This window comes from Elaeis guineensis, chromosome 2, assembly GCF_000442705.2.
Source record: "Elaeis guineensis isolate ETL-2024a chromosome 2, EG11, whole genome shotgun sequence".
Lineage (NCBI taxonomy): Eukaryota > Viridiplantae > Streptophyta > Magnoliopsida > Arecales > Arecaceae > Elaeis > Elaeis guineensis.
The window spans coordinates 83,133,930-83,159,976 of NC_025994.2; the positions used below are offsets into that span (position 1 = coordinate 83,133,930).

General features: G+C 34.5%; 1 protein-coding gene across 1 annotated transcript; it reads left to right on the forward strand.

Moving 5' to 3' along the window:
• The first annotated feature begins 929 nt into the window (after positions 1-929).
• Positions 930-21,422, forward strand: LOC109506007 (uncharacterized). Its single transcript, XM_029260598.2, has 3 exons — positions 930-1,546; positions 4,764-4,913; positions 21,251-21,422. Exons 1-3 carry the CDS (start codon positions 973-975, stop codon positions 21,349-21,351), a joined length of 825 nt encoding a protein of 274 aa, XP_029116431.2. The 5' UTR covers positions 930-972; the 3' UTR covers positions 21,352-21,422.
• Positions 21,423-26,047: the final 4,625 nt, after the last annotated feature.

Below are 26,047 nucleotides of genomic sequence, written 5' to 3' on the forward strand. Positions count from 1 at the left end.
CCTTTAGAAACTTTATTTGTTTCACAAGGTCCCTAAACCCTTTTATGCTGCCACCAATGGTTTGCTTTAATTTAATCTAATAGCAGAATCAGACCGTCAACCTTAGGCTTGGCTGGAAGTAGTGGCTCCGTCTATTGCAAGTTATCTTGCTTCCACTTTGATTTTTAAACTTTTTTAAAGAAAGATTATCTTGCAGAGAAACAAGAACTTTATACCTCCTGGGAGGTTGCACGCAAAGCAACCCTTCGGAGCTCGGTACGAAGCTGATGTCATGAATCATGATCTACCACATTAATGCTTCTGTAACATCAAATTATACATGGCATGCGCTTTCCTTGCACTATTCTATGTCAATCAAATTCCATAAACAGAGAATCTTCCAGCTTGATTTGTTTATCATTTGAAACTAGCTTGAAGGAGCTTTTTATGGAACCGAACCAAGTTTTTTAGAAATGAAGTAATAATTTAGGGTGTCTAGGCTCGGCTCTTTTTTTGAGCCTAGCTTGAAAAGTTGTTCAAGTTGAAGTTGTTTCTTAACTAAATTGGGCTTAAACAGACCATTAGCAAATCAAGTTGGATCTGTTCACAAACAACTCGGTTAACTTGCAGCTCCAACAGTCGCATGGGGTGGGAACCGGTGTACAGTTGACAGAAAGCAATCTTGCAGTCTACCGCTCGGTGAAAACCAAGCATGTGCGGAATCTAGCTTTTGCACTGTTAACCCTGTTTCCTCTTTCCTTTTTTTCTTTTCTTTTTCTTTTTCTTTTTTTATTTTTCTTTTCTGTTCTCGAACTGTGTACACAGGACGACTTGTCACAGGTGCAATCACCACCGGGCGGTGATTTTGCCCGTCTCTGCTATAAAATCCGCTACCGGCCCTGCCAGTACTCAGGCTTTTTTTTCTTTTTTTTGGTAAGACTGTACTCAGGCTTTAACGAGCCCCTTGCCATCATAGTTTCAGTGAGGGAAGAGATGGCAGGGGTTGCCACTGGGAGTGGCAGGGAAATAAGGTGGGAAGGGGCTGACATTGGTAGCGCTCGAAGACAAGATGAGCAACGTGAGATGGAGAAAAAGTTATTCGATGATGTAATGCACGGCAAGTGGGAAGAAGTAGCATATATCTACAAGAATGAATCTGCCCCGACGAAAATCAACCCTGCCGGGGACACCATTCTGCACCTTGCCATCCTCATGGGCAATCAAGATGGTGTGATCAAGCTCATGAAACTCATGGAGAAGCAGGTCAAAGGAATAATGGAGAACATTCTACAAATGAAGAATGATTGGGGTAACACGCCGCTCCACCAAGCGGCATTCGTGGGGATGGATAATGTGTGCTCGTTCATTGCCCAGCACTACCACACGCAGGAGGTGCTGCAGCCCCGCAACAAGCAGGGCGAGACGCCACTGCATGTGGCGGTGCTCCAAGGCCATAAGAAGGCCTTCCTCGCACTTGAGCCGGTCATTGGAACATGCCGGCGTGGCGTGGATCGGAAGGATGGTGGCAACACCATCCTCCATAGTGCCATTTTCAGAGAACATTTTGGTGAGTGATTTTTAACCCACTTTATTTCTCTTTTTGATTTATGGACAAAGAAACGGCCATGGAAAACACAGTGGTGATGGTTTCGATCGTTGGACAAGGTGCCGGTAAAATAAGCACACCATGGCCAATTCGAACCCACCCCATGAGTTCAGAGACCAGTTTATTGTTGATATATCCTTTTCTTATAAATTTAAAACTTTCCATACAATTAGTTAGTTGATGTGGTATTAGAGCCCAGGTTTGTTGGCGGTTACGAGTTCATCAAGCTTCAGATACATTGTTGACATTTCCTCATTAGCTTAAGCTTTTGCGATAAATTACTTGGTTAATATGATGTGAGCTTAACGGACTCGTCTATTGTGAGTTATCTAATGATTAATAGGGACTCATAAAGAGAATGCATCATGCTTCCCTTACCAGCTGAATCATTATGTACCATGAAATGGTGGAGCCAAGATTTGATAGAGAGCGGGGAATCAGAATAACACAATCCTCTATATATTGATGTTTAAAATCTAAATAATTATTTGAAGTTGCCAAAAAGATGTGAAATTTTACTATGAATTTTATATGTATTCGTAGAGGGGGATGGTCTATGGTGGATTGGAGAGTATGGTAACAAGTTTTTGTGGATCAGAAGAGGAATTCAAAAGATCACAAGTTGCAGTCTTTGGGAATCAACAGAGGAACATTTGCCTTTTAAAACTGTTTGTGCTTCTTTTGCTTGAGAAATCCCTCTTGCCTATTGAAATGCAGATCTCAGTATTGGTTCTTTAACGTAAGAATCAAGCCCTAAATTCACTAGTCCTTCTGAATTTGGAGGAAAAAGGTAATGAGGAACGTGGACAGCGAGGAGAAGACGAAAATGGAGATTCAACTTCTGAAAGGCAGACTAGAACAGTCCACGTAATCTCTCTCAATGCACAAACTTCAATACAATGAATATTGAAGTTTGTGGGAGGACATTTCAAAATAATAAAGCTAGAATTAGAAACCCTACGTCCCTATTCAACTAATTCCAAAAACTTAGGTAGAGTGCTAGTGACAGTTTTCTCCAACTCTTTATTATTAGTAACAAACCCCAAGATTTTAGGAGGGGCAAGCTTATCTAGACTTGCCTTGCAATAGGATATAAGCAAAACTAAAAGTTTTGAACGGGACAATTGCCTATTGTGCACATTAACAATTCTCTTGCCAGCAAGAGGGGATTGGTGCAATTCACAGAATTTGTTGTGAAAGTTGAGGGATTTGTTGATTGGGAAGTTACCAAATACCAAATGACTAAGTATAGGCCCAATGTACTTTTTAGGTTGGCATGATAGATGCTGACAAGCATTTTCATTATTAGTATATTTCTTAGTTTCTTTTTTCCCCTCTCTTCTTTCTATATTTAAGCATAAGGAGTAATTTCAAATAAGGGACTTTTTGCATATTAGTCCTTAATATTTTCATATTTGTGTTTTTTTATATTTAGGCCCAATTTGGAATTGCTTTTGGAGGGACCAAAAATACTTTCTGGAGTCCAAAAAGTGGTTTAGGATGATATATGGGTGTTGGGCAAAAAAACTTGAAATAACCTTCCAGTCCTCCTAGAAGCTAAAAATCTCCACTTGACAAAAGCTCCAATTTGAAGTTCCTTTCCAAAAGCACTTTATGAAATTTGTTGGAAACATGTTCGTATGATCAAAATTATCCATGAAATTTGCAGTTATTACATTATTTTTATAACATTTAGATTACAATAAACTATATACAGATTATAAATTAACAATTCATTGCACTATTAATGTGAAAATAATATTAAAAATATAATACTATTAATATCATACAACATATATAATAATTCACATTCATATACTATAATAATATTGTCCTATGTAATAATATATATGTAATAATAATAATAATAGTAATATTTTTTATCAAAATACTGTATCATAATTATATATTAACTAATAATAGATACACTATAATATAATGTAATATAATATAACATAACACTATAATATAGTACTATATTATATTATACTAATATTATGACAATACTGGCCGGGATTACTATCATTATTATATTATATATTTTTAGTGCCAATTTCTCATGCTAAAACCTTTTTTTAGTTCCATTACCAAGCAAATATTAAATTTTTATAGTACTTTTGAAATAAAATTGCTAAACCATAAATAGCTTTTTGTTAAAAGCTCTATTAGCACCAGCTCGATTTACTTCTACAAGATCTACTATCAAAAGTTTTACCATTAGTAGCAATCCCAACAGAGCCTTACTGAGTGTACAACATATGCAATGCATATGCCTTGGAAGGCATAGATGATGACATAATGCAAAAAACCTAAACATATGTGTTTGAGAGGAGTTCATACTAGAAAAGGTTTTCTAGATATATTTTATGGAGAAATGATTCAAGATATAGATTTGATATGGCTGGGAAAAGGTGAGAAATATTCTAAGAAACATGGAGATGCTAATGACATGATGCATTTCCTCTTGCAAACTCCAAAGTTTGCTCTATGTGGTAGAAATTAGATATATAAATTCTTATAAAGTTGTTTATTTGTACACAAAATGATTAAGGTTAGCTAGGATTATAGAAGGATAATGTGTCTTTATCTTAACATATACCTTAAGGGTTGGCTTCTCACTCTTTTCACTCTCTTCCTGCTTAGGACTTGGCAACTAGGTGACTCATAGTGAAGAAGCACAAGGTAATGAGTTCAACAATAAGTTAAGAGCTTGGGGCAAAAATAACATTAAGACATGAAATTAATGCCGTTAGAATAATAAAGAATACTCCACTCTCTAGTTAATAAGATGTATATAAGTAACTGGACTTTAGAGATGAAAATATAATGACGATCATAAAATAGAAATGCTGGACTCTTTAATGCTGATATGATTGATAGAATGTTATTTTAAATTCAAAATGCTATGTTAATTCAAAAAATGCATTGGTGCCATGTGCTATTTTATTTTTACTGTTGTCTGTTTTCATTATGGCAATGAAGAATGACCTTAATTTGCAACTGTTGTTACAGTATTCAAAATACCACTAACCAAAATTTTAACTGGTCAAGCGTCAATTGTTGTGTTCTCATGTGACAGTGATAATAATAAGTACAGCTCTCCAAGGATTTTCTGTTATTAATTAGAAACACTGACATTAATGAATTGGTCTTGACCAAATCATGGCATGGAGTACAGATCTAGCCCTTACAGTCATTCAAACATACCCTAATCTTCTGCACTACAAGAATGAAGAGGGGGACTCGGCTCTCCATATTTTGGCTAGAAAGCCTTCAGCTTTCGAAAGTGGGACTCACCTCAGCCTACTTGATCGCTTTATCTACCATAGTGAGTCTCTCTCTCTCTCTCTCTCTCTCTCTCTCTCTCTCTGTGTGTGTCTCTGTGTGTGTGTGTCCTCTCTCTCTCTCTCTCTCTCTGTGTGTGTGTGTCTCTGTGTGTGTGTGTGTGTCTGCACATGCTTATATGTGTCTATAACAAAACTTCACTATCTTGCTATTCCTTTCTTTTGAAAAACACTCATAGTTATTCTTTCAATGAGTTGATAAGCTTTGCATTTCATGCATGGACTTGTGTGGCTGTATATAAATTGTTGAAAACTTATAACTATTCCCAAGGATACTGTCTCTTGATATTTTTTACAAATAAAAACTCTCTTGATAAGTAAGAAGCTTTATATATCAAACATCACTATGTTTGTGAAGTGCATATGATTTATTCAAGAGAAAGCAATATTTAATTGAATTGTAATTCCACTAGTTGATAAAGTTGTTGGATGTATGATCCTAGCATGATCTATTTCTACCCCATGCTTACTCCAAACCTAATTAAAGTTGTTGATTCAGTTTTTTCCCTTTTATTTTGTTATCTATACGAATAAGAAAGAGCATGGTTATTAAAGAACAATTTTTTTTGATTCCAAGAATCAATAATTTATGAAATTTGGTCAGATCAGTAATCGAGATTCATCCAAGGTGTCCTTAATTAGCATGCTATGTGCACCCTCAAATCCTACATGCTATTGTCCTTCTCTTCTCCAACATGAACACCGGTCGTGTTTCCCCTCTCTTGATTGTACTGCCCTCCTTGTTGTCTTTCCGAAATCAAGGCGCTGCGCCACCATTTTCACCAACTTCACCCTTCACTGGGCCACCATTTTCAGCAAGATCTTGCTACAACTGCCAGATTTTACCATCGAACCATTCCACTATGCATTATTTCCTTTATTTTATTCTTTTTCTAGTAGAGCTATCATCACTGACGAGGATGAGCACCCTTGGCCTCCCTCTCATGGCCTCAATCTCCAGGAGGGGTCATCAACAAGCATCTCATTATCATCAGCCTTTGCCCTTGGCTGCAATCTCTTATAGAATGGTACCCTATATGGAGATCGATCGTGCCAACCCAAAATCCAAAATAAATATCAAATAAAAAATATTTATGAAAAATCATGAAAAAAATGATTATAAAAAAATAAAAAATTAGAAAAAAAAAATAATTTATAAAGAAGAATAAATATCAAAATCTCACAAAAGTGTCTTACAAAGGAGTCTTTCCATGCACCAATAATCTCTCTTCTCTCTTTTCTCCACACCCTTCTCCACAATTTTTTTCACACGATTCCACTATTTCAAAGGAGACATCAAAAGTTTCTTCAAATAGACCACCATATGGATAGAAGTTTCACTTCTATCATGACTCATAAACCAAAGATCTACTAAGATACAAATACTAACAATCTTTAGAAAGAAATAATTAAATAGAGTAGTATTAAAGATAAAGTCCTCTTTCAAATATGACACACACAAAATGGAGTCCAAGTTGTATTTGAACTTTGGACTTGGCAATGACTCTTAACACTCCCCCTCATTATGAAGTCTATATTGACAATGCTGAAGTTATCGATATCATAAAATATCATCATAGCCATCGCCATCATTGCCGCAGTAACAATAATATTTAATAATTTACTGAATCAATAATTAAATAACGGAACTCCTTTATTAGCTTGAACTATAATTCCTTCACTGGCTCATCCTCTTCGATGTACATGTTGAAAACGATGATATTCTGCAATACTTCATCTTGACATTGATTTCACGATCATGATGTCGAGATACCTTTGAGCATCCAACTTATTCCAATGAACATCAAGTTATCAATTGCAATTACTATAAGCATCGATCTTTTTCTGCATATAAGTAAAATCAAAAATAAAAATTTGATCACATTCACATGCCCTCACTTGTGTTGCTTTATGTGTCTGCATACAGTTGACTTCTTTTGAATATGGAATCAACTTCTTATACATAGAGTCTTCTAATAGCTCAAATTTTGGAGTAGCTTCAAAATCAACTAGTACCAAGGTATAATAAAAATCATCTCCATCAAGTATATCTTCTTGTTCCTTAATCTTCGAAATTACTTCAAATTTAGCTTATTCTTCATCTTCATGGTTGATTAAATCTCCACAAGAAACATCTAAATTTTGGATAGGTTCAACATAGGACAATTCTATATAATTTAATTCTTCAATATGGATCTCCATAATTAGATCAACTGTAGCATCATCTGACTCTTTCTGAGTAATTTTAGAATTCATGGATTCTTCAATCATAATCTCTTCTAAACTTGATATGATATCCATCTGATCAAACTTTTCTTGCTCAAAATTCTCTTTTAGACTTGATTGATCCTCAAGCTGATTAATCTTGTCATGCTTCAAGTCTTCAAAGTTTGATCTAGTCTCTAATTGATCAGACTCCTCCTATTTTAAATCTTCATCTTTAAATTAATTTAGTTCTTCTTCAAAATTTTTAGGAAGGCTGAAAACCAGAATCCACTCTTCAGGTAATTTCTATTTGTGATTTTTTACATTGTCAGTATTTAAGTAAATAGGTGCAAGAATATCCCATACTTTCTTTGGCTCTTTTGCATCTTGAATATAAAGAAAATTTTCTTTATCAACTAAAATTTGAAGAATCCACATTATCTTTCTGAATTTCAAATTCTATCTTGTTCTTGCAATCTCATCTGTGGGCATTATCTTTGACTCATCCAAAATATCCCATAAATCTTGAGCTTTCAAATAAGATTTAAGAAGAGCCTTCCAATATGGATAACAAGTATTATTCAACTTATGAAGAGAAGTGGTAGTAGTAAAAGTAGTCTTGCTGATGTTGGTAAGATCAAAAACATCTTATATTCAAATCCATTGATAGATATAATAATAGCATCGCCCATGATGATTCACTCTTTGAATCACCGAATAAGAGTCCAAACACTTGCACTACCGCATAGAAAATTACTAAATCTTCAACCATGCCATGCTACAAATATAGGAATCACCAACAATTAAGTTGTCGCTCTAAAAAAACCTGTGCTACGAATAAATCTGATCGAAGCCATAAATCACTTAACCACTCTCTACGCCTATGGATCTAAATCATGTAGAGCTATAAATATCAAAACCATCACTCTGATACCATATAAAATAGCACGCTACACAGAGTAGATTGATCATGCCAACCTAAGATCCAAAACAAACACCAAATAAAAAATATTTGTGAAGAATCGTGAGAAAAAAAATAATTATAGAAGAACAAAAAATTAAGAGAAAAAATAATTTATTCAAAGAAGAATAAATATCAAAATCTCATAAAAGTACCTCATGAAGGAGTCTCTACATATACAAATAATTTCTCCTCTCTCTTTTCTCTACACCCATCTTTATGATTTGTTTCACACAATTCAAAGGTCCTTTTAAACAGACCACCATGTGAATAGGAGTTTGACTCTTATCATGACTCACAAACCAAAAATCAAATAGGATACAAATACTAATAATCTTTAGAAGAAAATAATTAAATAAATTAATACTAAAGATAAAGTTCTATTTCAAATATGACAGACAAAATAGAGTCCAAGTTGTATTTGGACTTTGGACTTGGCAATGTGTCATGCCTCGAACCAAACATCCGGGTCGGATACGTGATGGCCGCACACTCCTTAGAACAAGTCCTACAGAATATGCAACGCCAAAAACAATTCATTATAACCTCAACATCCATAATATCTAGTTCTAATGATAATTAGTAAAACTTGTATAATTATAATTGAAATTTTTTCTATCCTCTGATGAAATATCATGACACTCTATCTATGCATTTACTCACCCATAAATCCATACCACAGTCAATCATGAGCATCCTGTAACTCTGAGAAGAAAAAGAAAGATGAAGGGGTGTGACCTTTACAGCCCAGTAAGAATTTTCATATCACATCAATATAATAATATAATCTAAAAATAAGGATAAGCAATTAAACATAAAATTTTATATTCAATATCCGAAATAATGCAAATATCTATAATTTATCTTCCTTGTCAAAAGAGATGCATCATCATATATTAATGGATGAAATACTTTTGTTCAACAATTGTTTCATATCTTGTCTTTCTTTTCTCTTTTCATTATCACATAATCTTTAATCTTTTTCTTTCTGACTTTGGACTAACCAACACTATGCCTCAATTTTTATCCGATCAAATTTTTACTCATAAGCCTCTCAAGACTGTCTCAGGCATAAACTCCTGGCCGGCTGATCCACATATAAGCCCATCGGGCTGTCCCAGGCATAAGCTCCTGGTGGACTGTCCCAGGCATAAGCTCCTGGACGGCTGATCCACATATAAGCCTATGAGATTGTCCCAGGCATAAGCTCCTGACGAGCTGTCTCAGGCATAAGCTCTTGGTGGACTGTTCAACATGACAAGATTAGTCCAAACCATATCGCTTTTTCATTTAATCATTATATGTTGATTTCATCAAATCAATTTCGATTTACACTGTGATCAAATTAGATATGTCATATCCATACAATCATGCCATCAATCATTGATATATATGTATTGATATAATACACTCATGCTAAAAAATCATATAAGCAATATAACGGTGTCTCAAGTATAGCAATTCATCAATCTCAAATTCAAGGATACAAAATCAATGATGCAAAACTAACGATAAAATAGCATATATAATGGTGATCATGTACAGAGATTTTTTACCTCTATCAATGATCGATCTAAAAGTAGAATTTGATGAGCTCCTCAATCTACGAATCTGAAATTATGAAATTTTGCTCAATATCTTCTTGTACAATAATTATATCTCTACATGATCAGGATTAAATATAAAAATCATATATGAAAAAATTACAGATAAACGATCTTAATAACATAAATCCAAGACCTCTCCTAAGATTAACCAAAATTAAAATTTGTCTAAGTATCTGGATCCTCCATTAGTCCACAAGACTTTTAGAGAGAAAAAATTCATGAAGAGAGAGAAAATTTTAGAGAGATAAAGTAGAGAGAGAATGTGAAGAGAGAATGTTCATATATTTCAAATAAGATAATTATGATCGAGATCATTAGAAGTCATATCAGAGTGACTCAATATGAATTAACTATAATCAAATGCTATGAATTTCGAATAAAGACTGGATCAGGATCCAATCTACTACACGAATTTTCGAACAATTTTAGGTCATATAATTTTCATCTCAAGTTTATCCTAGGATCCATGATGCAATCAGAGAGAGAGAAAGATCCTAGAGAGATAAATCTATAAAGAGAGAGAAAGGTCTAGAGAGAGAAAATAAAGAGAGAATCTAGAGAGAGGATGGAGAGAGAAGGTAGAGAGAAGAGAGAGAAAAGAGAGAGAAAGGAGGGAGAGGAGAGAGAGAAAATTTTCTCATTCTTTTTTTTCTATTTTCCTCTTTTTCTTTTTCCTTTTCTTTTTCTCTTTTTCCTTTTCTTTTTCTCTTTTTCTTTTTTTTCTTTTTCTTTTCTTCTTTCTCTTTCCGACCGAATAGAGGACAGACCGAGGGAGGCTTGGTGGCTCAGCTCCTACGAGGGGCGACAGCGTTTGGTTGATGGAAATAGAGCAAGAAAAGCCGACGGTGAGGTTCGACCGACGAGAAATCAAGAAACAATCGAAAAAATAGGGTACCATCCCTTTTTCTCTAGTTTTTCGATCATTTGTCGGTCACCGATGGTCAAAACCTCTCGGAGAAGAGGGATAGAGAGATGAGAATCCTATCCTAGGGGTGAGACACCACAAACGGCGGCACTGGTGGTCGAAAAAGAGGAGGAAAGGGTCCAACTGAACAAAGCAAAACAAAGGTTCAGCTTTTCATGGATTTTCTGACGAGCCCAATAGCTGTTGAGGGTCTAAAGCTATGAGGAGAAATAAAAGAGGGAGAGAAAGAAAGGTCGGAGCCTTACCTGAGCTTCAATGGCCTCTCCAACCTCCAATTTTCGACGAACATGAGAAGAGGATGCCGCGGCTTCCACGGAGAAAAGAGGAGGAATCGAGCTTAACGATCGCCGTGGAGGCTCTTGAGGGAGGGGAGAGGCTTATTTATAGGGGGTCCTAGAGCTCCAGTGGTCCTAAGACTCTTTTTCGTCCGGGATTCATCAGAGAAGAAGACTTCCATTGGGAGTCTTCTTCCCATTTTCTTTTTTTTTTGTATGGGCTTTGGTCTTTTATATGGGCTTGGTCCAAAGCCCAAATGGGCTGGGTGTCACATTCTCCCCCTTCAAATAATTTCATCCTCGAAATTAAGTTATGTCATTTGAAATACATATTTCAAAGTATACATTCTTCATGTCATTCTCAAGCTTTTAATAGTCTGCCTTACATAATACTTGTTTCACAAGATTTTGATATAATAAAATTATGTGAGGTCTCAAACTCATTCTTTTCATACTATTTTTTTTTTTGAAGAATAGTAATATTTTGATCTTGTATTAAAATACCATAGTTATTTATCTAATATATTCCACTCAAAGTTCATAATTGTCTCAGACTACCTATGATGTAAAAATAAAAAAAGATCAAACATTGGACACTCTTCACAATCATCGATTTTTTTCTTCTCTTGACCTTCTAACAAATTTTATATGTAGACTTTTATCTTAAGAAAATCTCAATCTTCTGTATCAGTTCGAGTAACAATATTAAATTTGAAAAAATATGAGGTCTGTGTCAAGACATTCTAGGTTTGAACTAATAACAGAACTATCAAGCTATTAATAATAAATTTGAGATATCTAGGATTTCTTGGCATTATCTACAATGAAGCAACTTACTGATAAAAATTATCCGACTATGATCAGATTAGATCAAAATCTATAGCATCCTTTCATTATCAATAAAATTTTTTTCTTATTTACAACTAATGTATTCCATCATAATATCTTTTGAATCAAAAAATTAATATTTTCAATCAATTTAATCCATCACGCTTTTGCTGTGTACTCTGATCTTAATTTATCAAATTATATAGATTTATCTAAGGATATCCTTGTATGTTAGATCAATCAAAGATAGATCCAACCTTCAAATTCTTATATAGATCTTAGAGCAAAACTTTAAATTTTTTTATCTTTACTATCCCTTGGGTATAGTATATTAAAATTAAATCTTGATCCACTTCCTATGTTTGAAATCATGGCATAAATTTCATCACTCTTCAGAAATCCAACATGTCTAGAATCAATTGGAGTTAACCTTAGATTTACCTTACAACCATTTAGATAATTCCCAAATCAATCTTTCTTTTTAAAAGAATTAACTTTAATTCGAATAAACTAGAAGAACTCAAGCCAACATCCTTGTAAGTAGAATCAACTTGATTATTTTTTGTAGAGCTCTCTTCATCATAACCCTTAATATTAATCGATAAATTCATACAAAATCTTATCCCTTGTATAAGTCATTCAAAATTTAACACTAGTAAGATATCTTAGTTCAATTCAGAAATTCGAACTTTGACTTGAATAATTAATACACTTCACTATCTTCAACAATCATAAGAAAAAAAATTAAAAAATCTAATCCAAAGATGGTAATACAAATTATTAAAGATTTTTTCATAATGTATCTATCATATTCTAACAAAACTAATTCTTCATATTTAATTTAACAACAATATCAAAATATCCTAGATCCACTTAGAAAAACAAACTTTTGATTTAAAATTCAATGTAACTTGAAAGATCAAAAAATCATATCCAAATATAATATTTTGAACAACTAAAGATTTCATCAAGATGTGTATTTCATATTCTCATAATAAAATTTTAAATATATTTTTTATCTAAAATTGAGTTTCATATATGACCTCTTATAGGTTCAATGCTCAAAAATATTTCTCTCTCATATGATGTAATTTCTTTTTAGACCATATCCTAATTAACTTTCTTTTGATAAGTCCAAAATTTATAATGCTCAGATAATTATTATCGAAATCAGACAAGTTATCATGACCTTCACCTATATAAATTTCACATTCAATAGATAATCGAGTATACTCAACACAATACATTAATATCTCCCTCTTCATTCCAGGATCAACACTTCTCATACTTAGGTCAACCTTACTAATTAAAATCCAAGATATAACTCATCAATTCTATTATAGACATCATATGCCACTTATGCATAAATTTCATTATAGTATCTATTGATTCAAAATTTTAAATATTAAATCTTTTCTTTTATGTCTATCATGTTCTTCATGATCATAACCTCAAGTTCAAATATCACTAGAGTCACAATCCTGAATAATTATAACCTTAAACTCAAATACTACTTAAATCATATTCTCTAGTGATCGTAACCTAAACTCTAATATCATTCTATCACATCCTTAATGATCATAATCTTAAACTTTGATGTTATCTATCACTCTATTGATCATGATCCCAAAGTTTGATATTGCTTATATCACGGTCTTTAGTGATCTTAAATATGAGCTCTAGTACTATTTTGTCATATCCTAATCACTTGTATTATAGTCCCAAATGATCATAACCAAGCTCTGATATCATTTTGCTACATTCTATTGATCACACATAAAGTTTTGATATCACTTCATAATCCCTAGTGATCTTAAACTTAAGCTCTAATATCATTTTGTCATATCCTAATCACTTATATCATAATCCCCAAATGATCATAATCTGAGCTCTGATATTACTCTGTCACGCTCCAAACCAAACATCCGGATCAGATACGTGATGGCCGCATACTCCTTAGAGCAAGCCCTAAAGAATATGCAAGGCCAAAAGTAATTCATTACAACCTCAACATGCATAATATCTAATTACAATAATAATTAGTAAAACTTGTATAATTATAATTAAAATTTTTTCTATCCTCTGATCGAATATTATGATACTCTATCTATGCATTTGCTCATCCGCAAATCCATACCACAGCCAATCATGAGCATCCTGTAACTCTGAGAAGAAAAAAAGATGAAGGGGTGTGAGCTTTACAGCTCAGTAAGAATTTTCATATCACACTAATATAATAATATAATCTAAAAAATAAAGATAAGCAATTAAACATAAAATTTCATATTCAATATCTGAAATAATGCAAACATCTATAATTTATCTTCCTTGTCAAAAGAGATGCATCATCATATGTTAATGGGTGAAATACTTTTGTTCAACAATTATTTCATGTCTTGTCTTTCTTTTCTCTTTTCATTATCACATAATCTTTAATCTTTTTCTTTCTGGCTTTGGACTAACCAACACCATACCTCAATTTTTATCCGATCAAATTTTCACTCATAAGCCTCTTAAGACTGTCCCAGGCATAAGCTTCTGGTGGGCTATCCCAGACATAAGCTCCTAACTGGCTGATCCACATATAAACCCATGGGGCTGTCCCAGGTATAAGCTCCTGACGGACTGTCCTAGACATAAGCTCCTAGCCGGCTGATCCACATATAAGTTCATGAGGCTGTCCCAGGTATAAGCTCCTGATGGGCTGTTCTAGGCATAAGCTCCTGGCTGGCTATTCCACATGACAAGGCTAGTCCAAACCATATCTCTTTTTTATTTAACCATTATATGTTGATTTCACCAAATCAATTCTGATTTACACTGTGATCGAATTAGATATGTCATATCCATACAATCATGCCATCAATCATTGATACATATATATTGACATAATACACTCATGCTCAAAAATCATATAAGCGATATAACGGTGTCTCAAGCATAGCAATTCATCAATATCAAATCTAACGATACAAAATCAATGATGCAAGATCAATTATAAAATAGTATATATAATGGTGATCATGTACAAAGATTCTTACCTCTATCGATGATCGATCTAAAAGTAAAATTCGATGAGCTCCTCAATCTATGAATCCAAAATTAAGATATTTTACTCCATATCTTCTTGTACAACATTACATCTCTACATGATCAGGATTAAATATAAAAATCATATATAGAGAAATTATGGATAAACGATCCTAATAATATAAATCCAAGACCTCTCCTAAGATTTACCAAAATTAAGATTCGTCTAAGTATCCAGACCCTCCATTAGTCCACAAGATTTTTAGAGAGAGAAAGTCCATGAAGAGAGAAAAAATTTTAGAGAGAGAAAGTAGAGAGAGAAAGTGGAGAGAGAATCTTCGTATATCAAATAAGATAATCATGATCGAGATCATTAGAGATCATATCAGGGTGACTCAATATAAATTAACTATAATCAGATGCTATGAATTTCGAATAAGGACCGGACCGGGATCCAATCTACTGCATGAATTTCAGAGCAATCTCAGGTCATATAATTTTTATCTCAAATTTATCTTAGGATCCATGATACAATCAGAGAGAGAAAAAGATCTTAGAGAGATAAAATCCATAAAGAGAGAGAAAGGTCTAGAGAGAGAAAATAAAAAAAAAATCTAGAGAGAGAAGATGGAGAAAGAAGGTAGAGAGAGGAGAGAGGAGAGAGGAAAGAGAGAGAAAGGAGGGAGAGGAGAGAGAAAAAATTCTCTCATTCTTTTTTTCTATTTTTCTCTTTTTTTTCTCTTTTCTTTTTCTTTTCTTCTTCTTCTTTCTTTCTTTTTCTTTTCTTCTTTCTCTTCCTGACCGAACAGAGGACGGACCGAGGGGGGCTTGGTGGCTTAGCTCCTATGAGGGGCTGCAGTGTCTAATCGACGGTGACAGAGCAAGGAAGGCTGGCGGTGAGGTTCGACTGATGAAAAATCAAGAAACAATCGAAAAAATAGGGTACCACCCCTTTCTCTCTAGTTTTTCGATCATTGGCCGGTTGCCGGCGGCCAAAACTTCTCGGGGAAGAGGGATAGAGAGATAAGGATCCTATCCTAGGGGTGAGACACCGCAAACGACAGTGCTGGTGACCGAAAAAGAGGAGGAAAGGACCCGGCCGAATAGAGCAAAACAGAGGTTCAACTTTTCATGAATTTTCTGATGAGCCCGATGGCTGTTGATGGTCTGAAGCCATGGGGAGAAATAAAAGAGGGAGAGAAAGAAAGGTCGGAGCTTTAACTGAGCTTCGGTGGCCTCTCCGACCTCCGATTTCCGACGAACATGAGAAGAGGATGCCGCGGCTTCCATGGAGAAAAGAAGAGGAATCGAGCTCAACGATCGCCGTGGAGGCTCTTGAGAGAGGGGGAGGCTTGTTTATAAGGGGTCCTAGAGCTCCAGTGGTCCTAGAACTCTTTTCCGTCTCAGATTCATCGGAGAAGAAGACTCCCATTGGGAGTCTTCTTCCCATTTTCTTTTTTTTTTTGTATGGGCTTTGATCTTTTATGTAGGCTTGGTCCAAGGCCCATATGGGCCGGGTGTCACACAATGACTCTCAACATCTCTAGGAGGGGCCATTAGCTACCCTTGGCTATTCTCTAACTACCAGGGCCATCACTTGATGAGGAGGATGAGTCCTAATGGGCCACCCTAAGTAGTCCTCTGCCCAGATCCTTTCGAAGCCTGCCACCACAAGAAGTCGTCCATCTATGAGAAGCCCTCCACTGCCACTCCCAATATGCAAAACTTAGAATTGTTAGGGTATCATTTGGATCCGGGTCTAAACCCAAATCCAACCTTCTTCAAGTAATTCAACCCATTTAACATAGAACATGACACATCAGCAGTGCCATGCCAATAGTGCTATGTCAACCTCAAATGTTGATCTCAGCTGCCATGTCAATTGTAACTGTCACACCAGTGTCATGTCAGCATTGCTACATTAGATGCTATGTCAATCTCAAATGTCAGCTACCATGTCAACATTGCAAGAAACCTCCCATGCGGACATGCTGATTCCATTTCTAGCATTTATTTCTGCATATTCTGCCTCTACAACTGGTTTCTTTATTGCTCTTTTTGACTTTTTGATTTTACTACAATTATGTCTACCAGTAAGACTCATTCTAAGATTTCCAAAACCTTTGAGATGGTCTTAAATGGGTCCTAAGTATGAAGCTACGCATAGCTTTTCAAATGCAAGGAGTTTGAGCATGTTTGCACTTCATTATTCTACATGGTTCCATTACCTACACTAGATTAGGCTGCAGCTTAGTTGGTTTCTGAGGAAACTCATCTTGGCCCTTTCAAGTCCCAACATATGTAGACATTCCTATGGCTATTTCTCCGACATCCTTGTCAATGATTGCTGCTTCTAGTCCCACCATTACTGCCGCTGCCGCTATTGGTTCTTGGTCTCTTTTGGCTATTCTACACTTCAGAGTGTCATAAACTAGCTTGTAAAAATGCTCAAGATTCTAGAGGTACTCAAGCCCGATCTTATCGGTCCGAAATTTCTCAACCTTCACACATCACTTTTGCTATTACTATTGCCAAAGAGGATTCTTCTCCAACTAGGCACTCTTTTCTTTTTAAGTGACTTACAAGGCCTTTTAACTTTTGTGTAAATATTCCTCTTCTACATTGTTAGCCACTTCATTTACAACTACTTTGGTTTTTTTGATATTGCTTGTTGTAATCATATGACTTTAGATCCAACTATGTTTCTTTTCCAAAATTCTTGCATCACACTTATCTAGCATTCATAGTGCTAATGGATTCATTATGCCAATTAGTCATATAGGTCATGTTTCAACCTCTGACTTATCTGTTCCTTGAACATACCTTGTTCCTAAAGTTACTATAAATCTTTTATCCATTGGTCAGCGATGTGACACATATCTTAAATTGCATTTCTCTCTTAATGGTTGTACGATGAAGGATCCATGGAGAATGTAGATCATTTGGGTAGGGCATAAAGTTGGATGTCTATTTGAGCTCACTTCACTTCGGATTCGCCCTTCTCCTCACACTGCAGCTTCTCTTGCATCACCCCTTCCTTCCTTGAGTCTCCAGCACTCCTTTTTTGGTCATGTTTCTTTTGATCAGTTGCATTCTCTAGTTTGTAGTGGCAAATTAGATATTGTCAAAAATGAACATGTTAATTGTCAGTATTGTCAACTTGTAAAACAAACCACATTATGTCTTTTAATAGTAATTCCATCACTTATTTACCATTTGATTTAGTGCATTCTAATAGTTGGCATCCATCTCTTGTTGCTACTATGGGTGGTTGATGCTATATATTTTGTTATCTTCATAGATGTTTTCTTATTGCCCAAGATGACAACTTAAGAGAGGGATTGAATTAGGTTTTCAGAGCCTTTTAGAAATTTGAAGCAATATTTATGCAAATATAAACTAAACATGAATAAATCTGAATTAAACCGCTAGGCTATTTGAGTTTACCACAAATGCTATGAAAATGCCAATAATATGAAAGTATTTTTCTAGCAAAGTGTAGTGGATATGACTCCACAAATTATCAACCAGTAAATTAAGTAAATTATATGCGGAGAGATAAAAGGAAAAAGCATCTATAGAAGAGAGACATAAGGTTTGTAATGATTTAGAACCAACTCACTCCTACTTCCACTCCTCAAGGCAATCCTTCCCAGAATTCCACTAGAATCTATTCCATAAGATTATAGTACGATTGTTTTTCAATCATGCAATTAAATTTAATTGATTTTCTCTGATCAAAACCAAGCTAATTTATTAGTACAATGAGGCCAACATGAGTTCCAAACCCAGCAACTTCTTGTTGACTTTTAGGTTCAACAAAACCTAGTTAATTTTTTAAAAAAAATGACGCGGCAACCTAGCTATTTCACTAGTACAGCCAAACCTCAGAATAGATAGCTGGTTTTTAAGGTGTCAGCCAGACCAAAACCCCACACAAGATCCCCTAATCTTGTGCGCAAAAGAAATAAAGAGAATGCGATATAAAAGAAACCTCTATAATGGTTGGAATATTAAAGCAAGCATAGGAATGATGGAAGGCATTTAATGTTTAAGCCAGTCCCAAGGCAATACGATGCACTCAAATATTTTAGAGAGGAGCCTTATCAAAATTTTAACTAGGCTGACGAAATCATCTTTTAAAGTACAGTTCAGTTACATTGAAGGTTTAAGATTGGTTACATCTTGTTATCTTGCCATTCATCGAAAAACAAGATGTGGGGCCATTGTTTGTGTCACATATTTACATAAATAGGCTAGTTAAATTTAGATTGAACAAATGGCATGTTGGAATAGTAATTAAGTGTAACTAGTAAAGTAGATTTGAACAAGTGGAACTGGGCGAGTGGATAAGTTCAATTAACGATGGAGACATGGCATAAAGAGTTTGTGCAACCGTAAACAAGGGATATCTCGTAACAATGAAAACTCAATACTTTATCTACTTTATTTTATCTTCTTACATTAGTTTTTATGAAAAATTTGTAGTAGGCAATATCCTATAATTCCAAAAGTCCTTCAAGTTCCAAGACAATCAATGTCAATCCTATATCTTTTGATACACTGCGCACATCATCGAACTCAAGTTTGAGAATTCTCAAATTCTGACCGTAGGCCGGTGGCACACCACGCACAATCTCTTCGCACTGTCAATTACTTGAGATCCTAATTTTTAGTTAGAAAACAAGTGAAATAATATCACCTTATTATTATTCTGTGGATGACATGATTATAATTAAAGATGAACTCACTGGCATTCATGATCTCAAATTGCATCTTATTAAGAATTCGAGATGAAAGACTTGGGATCACTAAATTACTTATTGGACCTTGAGGTTACAACTAGCCTTGGTGGGTATAATTTGCCACAGGCCAAGTATGCTTTTTGATCTAATTTCTAAAGATAGATTACTCTTGATATTTATGTTAAATTAACACCCATCGGTAGAACTCCTCCTTTTGATGTTCCTCATTACAAATAGCTAGTTGTTGGTCTTCTATATCTTTTGGTTACTATTCCTAACATAGATTATGTCGTTCTTATCATCCGTCAGTTTATGGTAGTTCCTCAGTCCACTTATTATACTGCTTTTTGCATGTTTCACTCGATGTCAAAGGTACTTTATTTCATGGCTTTCGTTTTATTCCCAATTCCTCCATGCAGCTGAGTGCTTACATTAATATTGATTGGGCTTATAATTCTACTGATAGATGATCTACTTAAAAGCTATTGTTTTCTTCTAGATGACTCTACTATCTCATGGCATCGTAAGAAGAACACTATTATGACTAGTTCTAGCACTAAGGCTGAATTATAGACTATTGCTGATACTACTAATAAAATTCTCACTTGAATGGTTACTAGAGGATATGGGAGTTACTCATCATGGTGCTATTATTCTTTACCATGATAATCAAAGTACCATTTAGATTGCTCATGATGATATTTTTTATAAGTGTACTAAATATATTGAAATTGATTATCACTTCGTTCGCCAACATATTCACCATGGTTTTTTATAAGTAATTCAATTTTATTTTTCACGTATGTAGTTTACTTATAGGTCTATAAAATTATGTACTTCAATCTTACTATATTATGTATAAGTGAATTATTAAAATTTAATGAATGATTGAATAAATATTAATTCAGTAAAAATGTCCCTGACCTCTTCCCTATATTAAATTTTCTATTCGACTGGATTTAATCCAATTAAGATAGCATAACCCAACTCAACCTGACTAACATAGCCCCACTAGACTAACCAAACACAATCAAAATTTTGATTATAATAGAGCTGTATTGTGTTTGATTTGAGGAGTAGAGAAATTCCATCCAAAGAATAGGTTGGGTTAGGATTCAGGGATTTAGAGGTTGGACTAGTTTAAAGTTTGGCCCTCCACATGACCCACACACTTGAGTTGCAGCCCTAGTTGCTCTAGAGTACGTGTCTCGTATCATTTAGAGCTCCGATAATTTTCTAGTCTCGAATACTTGGGGATGCACCATCATGACTTGAACTTAGAACCTCTGACTGCCAAGGAGAGGGATGTGACCAGTGGAATGAAGGTTTTAAACAATTAATTTCTATAATTTGCATAATTATAAATAAAGTGCAAAAATTTACAGCCTAAATATGAATGAATATACTGCTACGAGAATGGCATTGCCATGATTGTTTTGTTAATCAATGAAGGGCCAATGGTCTTAATCTACAAAGGGCCAATACCAAACTATAGTTCTTGGTTTAATTTATAAAATCTTGAGTAACCATGATTGTGATACATGTATCTTGAAGGATGTGACAAAATCATTAACAAAAGCTTATATCGTGTAAAAATTTGATCCTTGCTTTTATAGTTAAATGTTTTGAAATCTAAAATTAACATCTATCTTTGCCCCTCGGAAATAAAACTTCACATTTATGTGTTGAAATCTTCTATGCTAGGATCTAAAGTTCTAATATTTCGTTTCCCTTTGTGTTTCTAGGTATACATGTGAAGGATACTGAGCATCCAACCGACAAGAAAATAAGTAGGCAGGACGTGCAAGATGACCACAAAGCAAGTGATGGTAATTTTATTTTTTAAAAGCATATTTGAATTGCAAAACTATAGGTGGTTGAAAATGTAAACAACACACATGAATAACTTGTCATTATCTGCCACTGCAAATGTATCATGAAAAACCAATTTCATATTTGGTTATTCAGGATTTTGCAGAAAATATCATGTTTTGCATTATTAAATAGGAAATAAAAAAGGAACCGACACTTCTTGGGTCCTTTCATTCTTCTCTTTGGTACTATTGCAATAAGAAAGAGTTCCGTGTCCAAACCTGAAAAGTAGCACTCACCAAATTCCTCAAAAACATTAAAGTAAAAATATCCCATCTTCTTGTAAAGGATTTGAACTAAGCTAGATGAATCATGGATATCCTTCAATTATTTTTGAGCAATCCTAGGCTAATGAGCAGCTGGCGCATTTATGCACAAGAAATAATTTAGGCCGCTAAAATTTTCTGCCTATAAAGGACCTTTCACCTCGGTTGCAATTAGCAATTGTAAAATACTTAGAGCTTTTAGTAGCAAAGATTTATTATTTTTAAAAAAAAGACGAAAATAGGAGCAAGGAAATGTAGAAGTTGTTTTCCGGAAGAGGCAACTCAAGAGGGGGTGAATTGATTTTCTTAATAAATTAAATGCTGAAACTTGTGCCTCAAAATTGATTTTGGAGTGTTTATGAGGTGCTTAACCAAGAATAAGATAATTATAGTAATACAATCATAAATATATAATATTTATAGTGGTTCAGTGCTTAACTCAGTACCTACATCCACTCTCTAAATCAGCCTACTTGAAAATTTTAACTATAATCCATCAAGATTACCGTTTGATTGTTTTCATGGGCTTACAATCCAATCTAGTTGATTTTTCTTTGCTTATCAATCAAAACTTTACAAATAATTATTTTATCTTAGGCTTACAATCAATTTAGTTGGTTTTTACAAAGATACCAACCAAAATCTTGCGAATATTCAGCTTTAGATTTGGACCAATCCTAAATTTTTTTTTCTAAAAAACTTGTCACAATTAACAAAGTAAAATATACATAAATTTAAAGTTTAGAACAATAAATTAAACTCTTGAAGAAGTCGAAGTGGTTGAGCTATTGGATGCTTTGACTTCTTCCTTAAATGCTTGAGAGAATAGATGAAGGCTTCAATGCTTGTACTCAAAAGTGGTTGGCTCAAATCAATACACTTTTCCTCTCATGCAAGATGAATACATGCTGAAATTAATGACTAAATTAAAAGCTCTTTTTACATTCCTTCCACTTGCTCTCTTTTGTTCAACTCTATATCTTTTGGAAATATTGCAAATATGCTCCTTAAAAACTTAATGTCTCATTTCTATTTGAAATATCATCATTTGTGGTCACAAAAATACTTGTAACTAATGCTCTAGCTGTTGGAAGCTTGAAAATAGCCGTTAGAAATAAATTAAGTATGCTTTGAAAAATATGAAAAGCTAGCTATTATTCTGTTAAAATTATGTGAGTCTCCTCACCTAGACTCTTGGTTGGCTAAGCTTAAACTTTGAGTTGGCTAAGTAAAATTTTTGAAATAGCTCAGTAGCAGATATAGATTTTTCAACTTTTTATTTGTTTTATCTTTCTGAGATTGGGTCAGATCAAATCTCTTCTTAGTCGGCTAACTTTATAACTTGGTCGGCTAACTAATTTTTTAAATCAGTTTAAAGAACTTACTAATTTATACTGCTTTTTATATTCTTCTACCTCTGAGATTGAGTCAGCCAAGCTTCAGTCTTGGTCAGCTAAGATATTTGCTGGGTCGACTCAGGAACACCTTTTGAATCTTTAACTTTCTATCTTTATCCCAAATCTTTGAGGTTGGGTCGATTGTCCAAATACCTGAGTCGGCTAAAATGAAAACATGGTTGGCTAGGAGATTTTTTCTAAATTTCAACTCTTTCTATTTTTTCTTCAAACTAAGACTGGATCAGCTAAGCTCTATACTTAATCAACTCAGATGCATGTCAAGCGTGCCAAGATTGATTTTAAGTAGCCTTTCTTACTCAAATATGTTTTAGACTAGATTTATCTTCTCAAATTTAATTTATGAATGGTTAAGCTTGTTGCGATATCTTTTTAGTCTAGAACTTCCATTTCTCCAAAATTTTTCATGCCAACCTCAATTTCTTTGCTTCCAAACATGAGTTTTTAACTTAGGTACATGAATTTACTTAAGAGGAATTCTTTTTGAATAAATCATCTGAACATATTAGAAAATCCTATAATCACTCTTAAAAGCATCATCAGTAAATATGATTTATACTTTAACACTTTTGATATCATCAAAATCAATTCTAAGGCTCATAATCTCTCTTTTTTTTGATGACGACAAAACCTTTTGAGCACTACCTTTCAAGCACTAATAGATTTTGAAATTTTAAAGAGTATTCATTAGAGTTTCAATGAAACTCTCCCTTTCTTTCATAGAAAAGACAAGATTCTTGATGTAAATTTGATGGCATCATAGTTTAAGCACTTTAAACAAATTTCTCAAACAAAAGCTCTCTCTTTCTCATATAGATAAGCAAAATTTCAAAAATTACATATTTCTTCAAATTTTATTCTTTTTCTTCTATTGATTTTGCAATCTATTACTTTCCTCTTTTTCTCCTCCTTTTTGTCATAATGAAAAAGTATTCATTATTTAAAAAGAATAATTAATTAATTAGAAATCAATCAATTATTTATTCAGTTATTCATTCAGTCATTCAATCATGGAGTCAAGAGAGTGCTCATTCATTTCAAAAGCAGAATATGTCATTGATGAACAAAAGGTTTACGTAATATTAAAGAGTTTATCCTTTTGCAAAATGAACCACATTAAAGAATCAGGCAAACAAATATAGTATGTAAACATGCACGATATGATATATCCTAAGGGTTCAATTAATAGAGGGTCTAGAGTCTGAGGTGGATGGCAAGTGTTGGAAGTCCGATGGCTCAGAAGCACAGGAACGCTCATCCAAGACCTCTCTAATAACATATCTGATAGATCCCAAAATCTTGTCATGAACCCTTTTAGTCAACTCTTCCATCTAATCTTCTGATAGTCAGAAAAATTGAGGAGTCGACTCAGTGGTCTAAGGAGTCGAAGAAGTGTGGTGCTCTTGTTGATCCATTGGCTCAATCATAGTATCAGCTCTTTCTCTATCTTCTTCTTCCTCTCTCTCTTCTCCCTTCTTGAACCAGTGATTGTCAATCTTAGTGTAGCCCATCTGTCTAAAGGATGTTTCATTGTACGTGTCAAAATGCTGTAGCTTCCTTGATGGTTCTCCCACCAAATTAAGTCCAAACTCTTTAAAAACCAATGTGAGGCATAGGGAAGGGCTAGCTTGGTTCTCGAGGCTACATCCTACATTGCCTTGATTATTATGGCTACCAAATTGAAGGGGATTTCTTTTAGGATGTGGTGCATCACTGTGACGTCTCCCTTCGTAATCAAGTCAAATCGGCCAATTCTAGGAAGGAAGATTCTAGCAGTCACATGGTGGAGTCTCACCTCTATTGATAGTTTTTTTGCCAAGATCTCTTCAAATTCCACCACATCTTCTCTATTCAAAGTAGTTCTTCAACCATTGCATTTGTCATCTAACATGTCCGATCCCGCAAGTTTTAAGAAGTAGCCCGAGCCTCTCTATATTGAGGGTAATTTTGATTCTTTTCACTTTTGTCTTAATGTAGTTGTGCTTCAACTTTGCATTACCATAGAATTCATGCACAACATTGGGATTAGTAGGCAAGTCTAGAGTACATAAGTATTTCTAACCTTGATCCTTGATCTTCCTTCCAATATCAAATCCCACTCTCTATAAAAATGCAAAATCAATGTTCCTTCTGGTGCATACAGATCTTGGAGGGTAGGGTATAACCTGACTTGACGATGGAGGACATGAAGGTTGAGCCATCGGCTGATGTTGAGGTGGAGTGGTGCCTATGGTTGAGGAGTTGGCTGTGGTAGAACTTCAGACTGAGGAACATGACGCAAATCCCTCTGGATAGATGGCTCAATTCTTGGATCCATGCGAAACTTGGTTCTCCTCTCTTCCCATTGAATTCCATGAGTCTCTCTTCTCAGTGGATGAAGTTGACATGGCCTTTTCATCCAGTAGGCAAGTTGCTTCTTTGCAGTCATTGGACCATTAAATACCACCACAAAACCTCGAAAGGGACAAAGGAAGAACTATTTTGTGTGGCAAAAAGGCTTGCAAAGGGATGGCTAGAAGATGAGTAAAAGGTGAATGGGGTCCTCTAGGGCTTTCAATTTAAAAATTGGATCCTGACATCTGAGTCGACTTAGATTACAGGTAAGTCGGCTTAGTCGAGGGTCAACTAAGTTTTCAGACTAGTTAGTTAATGGTGAGTCGACTAAGTTTATAGGTTAGCTAGTTCAATCTGACATAGAATAGATTTCAGGGATTGACTTTCTAAACAATGATGCAATCAATCAAGCCATATTCAATACACATCCAAATCAATCAAATGCACATTTAAATACATGTTTCAACAAGCATAAATTCATGAATCAATCATTCACAAAACTAATTTTAAAACATATTATCCATTCATGAAATCAACTTGAAGCAAATCAACCATATGGATTATAGAGTTCTAATTCATTCCTAATCATCTAAAATCTTTCTTCACTTAAGGGTTTAGTGAAAATATCAGCAATTTGATAATTAGTGGATACAAA

Bases quoted from the DNA above. Each gene is read 5' to 3' on its own strand.
- LOC109506007 (XM_029260598.2), top strand. From the start codon at position 973: ATGGCAGGGGTTGCCACTGGGAGTGGCAGGGAAATAAGGTGGGAAGGG. The intron at 1,547-4,763 runs GTGAGTGATTTT...CATGGAGTACAG, and splicing joins CATTTTCAGAGAACATTTTG to ATCTAGCCCTTACAGTCATT. The intron at 4,914-21,250 runs GTGAGTCTCTCT...TTGTGTTTCTAG, and splicing joins TGATCGCTTTATCTACCATA to GTATACATGTGAAGGATACT.